Source organism: Phoxinus phoxinus, assembly GCF_949152265.1.
Source record: "Phoxinus phoxinus genome assembly, chromosome: 19".
NCBI lineage: Eukaryota > Metazoa > Chordata > Actinopteri > Cypriniformes > Leuciscidae > Phoxinus > Phoxinus phoxinus.
Window position 1 is genome coordinate 18,475,749 of NC_136894.1, and position 6,000 is coordinate 18,481,748.

Below are 6,000 nucleotides of genomic sequence, written 5' to 3' on the forward strand. Positions count from 1 at the left end.
CGCGCCAGTTATTCAGCCAATAAAGTGTAGGCCTATGTATTTCATATAAAATTGTGTCTAGTACTATATAAATTACAAAGGTTTAATTGGCATCTTTATTTCAAACGACCCGACCGACCGCGACCCGAATATCATTAAAAGTATTTTTGGATGACTCGTAACCGCGGGTGACCGCAGGCACCCGCACATTTTGGATCAACCCGCGCATCACTGGTGCTGGTCCTTCATCAGATCTGGATACAGCCTGGATCCGGCGGACTGCTGTAAACCTCGGGATAAACAGAGAGACTAGTATTAGCGTAGGCGCCATCCTTCTTATGATGTACCAAGTACATCAGGATTCATGGGAAGTGTTCCCGGTCCCGGCTGTTCTAAACTATGCAGCCTAACATTGAATTATAGAAGTTTATAATGTGTTATGTGCTAGGCCAAAGAGATGTGTTTTTAGTCTAGCTTTGAACTGACAGAGTGTGTCTGCTTCCCGGACAACGTTAGGAAGACTGTTCCAAAGTTTTGGTGCTAAATAGGAAAAGGGTCAAAAATATTTTGTTATAATAGCGGCTGCCAGCAGAAGATGTTTCTAAACTATAAGTGCAAAAGTTTCCGTGCTTCACTAACCTCGTGGTAACCGAAGGAAAAGTGTTAGCTATGGATAAGTAGGCACAAGATGAGTACATACACAGACAGGATCCGGTAAATGTTGTCTCATCCTAGCGATGGGCAATGATTAATCGCGATTAATCGCATCCAAAATAAAAGTTTGTGTTTAAATAATATATGTATGTATACTGTGTATAATTATTTTGTATATATAAATACACACACATGCATGTATATATTTAAGAAATATTTATATTTATATATAATATAAATTATGTATAAATATATGCATGCAAATAGTTCTTAAATATATATATATATATATATATATATATATATATATATATGCATATGTGTGTATTTATATATACAAAATAATTATACACAGTATACATACATATATTATTTAAACACAAACTTTTATTTTGGATGCGATTAATCGTTGCCCATTCAGCCGCCAGAGCCCTTCGATTTCTCCAAGGAATGCAGGAATGGCCCAGATGGATCCGATGATTTTAATGATTTCTTCAAGCAAGTAATCTGTATTAGTCTACGGAATGAAGTCAGGGGAATACACTCGTCTATTGCATGGGTGACGAGGCGGATGATATTGTGCAATGATTAAAGCAAACAAAACAAAGGCTGGAAGCATTTCGTGTCCAAAATATGGTAAATCTCCCTCCCGTGCAAAATACCAATGCCCTGCGAAGAATCTAGATTGTCGAATGTGTGGGAAAAAAGGACATTTTCAGCGTGTGTGCATTTCAGTTAAAGGGGTGGTAAAATGCCCTTTTCACAAGATGTAAAATAAATCTCTGATGTGTGTGTGTGTGTGTGTGTGTGTGTGTGTGTGTGTGTGTGTGTGTGTGTGTGTGTGTGTGTGTGTGTGTGTGTGTGTGTGTGTGTGTGTGTGTAGAGAGAGAGCAGCCTGCTGTCAGTAGCAGTCATGTTTTATTCTGTTTCATCTCTGACAGTGACGCCAATCACTGTCAGCAAGCCACAGTATGTACTATCACACTCTCACACACACACACACACACACACACACACACACACACACACACACACACACACACACACACACACAAATCTCAATTTGCTCTCCTTTTATTTTTCTTGGTATCTCAGAAGAATAACTGAGACATTTAAGAGATCTTATTAGGGCTGAGCGGTTTTTCATTTTGTAGTGTACATGTTTTCAATTGAGATATATACAGTATGTTCTCGTGAGATAGGATGGGACAAAACCATTTATATCGATATACTTTAAATGTTAAGAGACTTTGATCTTAACTTGGCTTTTAACACTGAGTGAGCTAAACACAAGACATTCTTTACTTTCAGAATATTTAATAGCTATACAAAGTGCTTTATATTAAAAGTGGAAGCATACTCTTCCCACATTTCTAACAGTACCAAAAACTGCAAAAGAATGTTCAACTTTGTGTTGCTGCTTCAAGCCCAGCAGCGAAGACTTAAAAGTATTAAACTTCATTTACCCATGGTGTGGTGAAAAATTAACAAAACATTTAGCCCACTACATAAAATACAGAGATATGCAAGTACTGTGCAAAAGTCTTGGCCACGTTAGTATTTTCACTAAACAAAAATGGCAAAAGGAAAGTTTGGAAATGTAAACTGATATTTCCTACTGACTCATTACAGCAAAAGATATGAATAACTGGCTTAAAAACTTTTTTTTTTTGTCTGTGTGTGAAAATACTAAGACTTCTGCACGGCACTGTATATATTGTGTATTTCCATTTAACCTAAAAATTCCACAATTTTCCACCCATTTCACCCAGCCTACTGTCATTTGTCATTTCTATTTCCAGAAGCCATTGCTTTTCATTACATACACTTCTGCTTTTTATACTCATGTCTATATATGTGTGGGTGTCCAACTTTCAGTGTCTCAGAAAGGTGATGCTCATCACGGGCCAGTTTCCTCCGAATCATTTGGCAGTCATGTCATACAGAGAAGTGAAGCTGACCTATAAATGGAGCATTCTGAATTTAATTGGTCTTTTGTTACAGTAATGTAATGCTTTCTCTCTAGATACTGCGTATCTGCACACGTTACACCCCTGGCCAGGACACAATGACGTTTTCTGATGGTCTCACACTGAACCGCACACAGATGCACAATGCTGGCTTTGGGCCGCTAACAGACCTGGTGTTCACCTTCGCGAACCAACTTCTGCCCATCGAGATGGACGACACTGAGACAGGACTATTGTCCGCCATCTGCCTCATTTCTGGAGGTGGGCGTCACTTTCACACACACTAGAAAAGAGATCGGCAACCTTGTCATGAAATGGCATTTTTAATTTTGATAGATAATCACTGTACCCATTATGCAAAAATCCTTGAATTTAGTTTGTTTTCAGACATTGTTTTCAGACATTGAATAACGATTTCTAATGTGAAACTATGGGACCCCGTTGTATGTGTGTATGAATGTTGCACATCAAAGTCATTGTGATTTGTGGAATGTTTATAGAACTGATAGTGCTGTTATTCACTAAATCACACAGTGCGACTGTTACAAAACTGACTTAATTTTTGTGTTTTGCTTTTAATGCTTTTTTTCTGCTTTTTTCGGTCATACCGCTCAGTGGTTGAATACATAATTTGTCAGAGCTGCACACTTCTGTTGACTTGTACAATTGAATTCTTAAACGCCAATAGTATGTGTAGCTCCATAAAAAAACAGTGACTATGAGGAATGAATGTAGATGTGTGCCTATCCCGGGCCAATGTTGGCAAACGTGCCATAGGTTGTCGAACCCCTGCACTAGAAGCACTCTGTCAGCTAGTTTGAGTGAAAAACACAATTGACATTTAAAATGCACAAAGTCATTTTTATGGTTTTCTGCAATGGTCTTGGGCTTTATTGATACATTTTAATGTAGACGCAACAGAAAGAGTTTTAATTTTCACTGTCATTGTAGTTCAGAATACCCAGATGTCCTACTACATTCTGCAAAATGTGCTAAGCACGCTGTGTGCAATATTGTATATTGATATACTGTATACATACTATTTTAAAGGTTTAAAAACTAGTGGCCAATATACAGTATGCTGTGTAGCTACAGTAAGCTGTGAACACAGCCAGTAACTTCAGTGAGAGTGATAACACTGCCCTCCAGTGGTCATGGGAGTTCCTTCATGGACGGCATGGCACATTTAGAGGGTTCATATTCTGTTCAACAACACTCTGAGGGAAGGATTGTTTGTGATATCTTATTAATTTATAATGCCTCTGCTGTCTCTCTAGATCGCCAGGATTTGGAAGAGCCTTCAAAAGTGGACGAGCTCCAGGAACCCCTGCTGGAGGCTCTTAAAATCTATGTGAGAAAGCGAAGACCCAGTAAACCACACATGTTCCCCAAGACCCTCATGAAGATCACAGACCTGCGCAGTATCAGTGCTAAAGGTCAGCATGAATTCTGATTCTTCATATAGGTCAACACTGTGGTCATACAAGGAGAAAACGTAAGAATTTTGTGACTTCTGAACTTTTAAGACATCATATTTTCCCAGCTCACACTCTTACGTGCCATAACTGGCTTAGATGTTGGGGGACCAGCATACGGGGCAAGGTTTTGCAAAATATGGGTAAATGGTTGATAAAAATTTGGGTAAATGGCTGATTCTTAATATTTGACCCCCCAATCATCAACATATGTGGTGACAGTCTTGTAAATAGTTGTTTGTTACTAACCTTAACATACAGTATAGTAACGTTAACATACATATAGTAAGTTTGGAACTCATTTACATGTGTGTTTTGGAGTGCCTTGCAATAAATTACTATAATTTATTTTATTAAAAATAAAAAATTGTGCTTACCCTGTTACACTCATTAGTATCAATTTTGAAAATTTATAGCAAATATGGCTTTTTTTTTCCCTTTGTGCTAAGAACAATGGACGAGCGTGTATTCAAGCATGCATACGCACAAATTTGTGTGTTAGTTAGATTGAACATTCAGTGAAGCAACACATTTTTCATATATCTTTAAAAACAAGTAAAAAATATATATTTTAATTAGAAAAAAGAGGCAAATGAGGTGCCACAGCTGTATGATTGGAGCTCACAGTGACTGTTTCATGTAGGCGCTGAGCGTGTGATCTCTCTGAAGATGGAGATCCCTGGATCAATGCCTCCCCTCATCCAGGAGATGCTGGAGAACTCCGAGGGTCAGGACGGTCAGAACTCAGAGCGGAGCAACACAGACAAGAACAACAGCAGTTCCACGAAGACCAAACCCTCGGCCCCCTTTCCGGAACCCACAGACGATTCTGGGGCCACTTCCTCCAACGAGGAGCCCTAGAACTAAGGCGGCTGTAAGACATTCCTTTGGACAGTGCCGGTAGACTGGAGGCCGACCTCTCCAGTGTGTTGGATTTCTGGTAAATTTCTGCTCGTTTTCTGCTTTAAGAACTGATGATGGCTGGAGTATTATCAAAAACACGACTGAAGAATCAAGTCCAAATAACATCAATGTCATAGGACTGAATAACACACACGCTGCAGTGTGCATGTGTGTGTCCCAGATGCCCACCTCAGGTCTCCTGTATGGATTTCTTCATGTGCATGATAAGCTGTTACCTTTATTAAGTGATTTTTACTCTGTCCTCTCATTTCAGGCTGATCCATTTATTGTACATATTGTAACATTTGTTGGTGCTTTTTACAATGTCTAACATGATAATGCGATAGATTGAGCGGAAAACCTTTAAATTACACTTAGCCTATATAGAATGTTTTTGCTTACAGACATTAGGGAACTCAAATATGTTATATTGGTTTGTACAGTATATTTAAAGCTGTTTCAATTCTGAATTTTAAAGCTCTGTGTTCACTTGTAAGGTGTGGTGAACCCATATACACTAGTGCACTCTTATCATGATTTGAGACCTTCATATGGAAGAAATCTTTAGTAATTGACTTTAACCAGTCATTTACCAGTTTAACCAGTCATTTACCAGTTTAACTATTTCTACTAAGACAAATTACAAATTTTAATTCAACCAGAACAAACAGTCATACTCACCCTCATGTTGTTCTAAAACCATATGACTATCTTTACACACATGAGAAGATATTGTATGTATATACAGGTGAAACTCAAAAAATTTGAATATCGTGTATAGCACACCATTAAAGTTTCACAAAAGCAGTTCAAACATCTCATGCACAATATTCGAAGTCTTTGGATGTCATAAAGTGTTTTTTTGTTTTGCTCCTAACACAAAAGTAAAGCAAACTTGATTTTATGTCAGTCGAGTGCTGCAGTAATGAGTCGTAAACCGGAAAACAACTTAGCATTTTTGAACTTCCAGTTCTATATTCTTCAAGTAAATGGGTTTGTTTTTGTTTGTTTATTGCTCT

At 38.1% G+C, this 6,000-nt stretch overlaps 1 protein-coding gene across 1 annotated transcript in view; it reads left to right on the forward strand.

Annotated features, from left to right (window-relative positions):
• The window catches only part of LOC306986507 (retinoic acid receptor beta-like), a gene marked incomplete at its 5' end in the record, with an annotated part of 50,374 nt that extends 44,575 nt beyond the window's left edge, over nt 1–5,799 (forward strand). Inside the window, 3 exons of the mRNA XM_079589816.1 lie at nt 2,660–2,864; nt 3,881–4,039; nt 4,722–5,799. Coding sequence (XP_079445942.1) covers nt 2,660–2,864; nt 3,881–4,039; nt 4,722–4,939 — 582 coding nt within the window. The 3' untranslated portion in view covers nt 4,940–5,799. The remainder of the gene's footprint in view (nt 1–2,659; nt 2,865–3,880; nt 4,040–4,721) is intronic.
• Between the last annotated feature and the right edge of the window lie 201 nt (nt 5,800–6,000).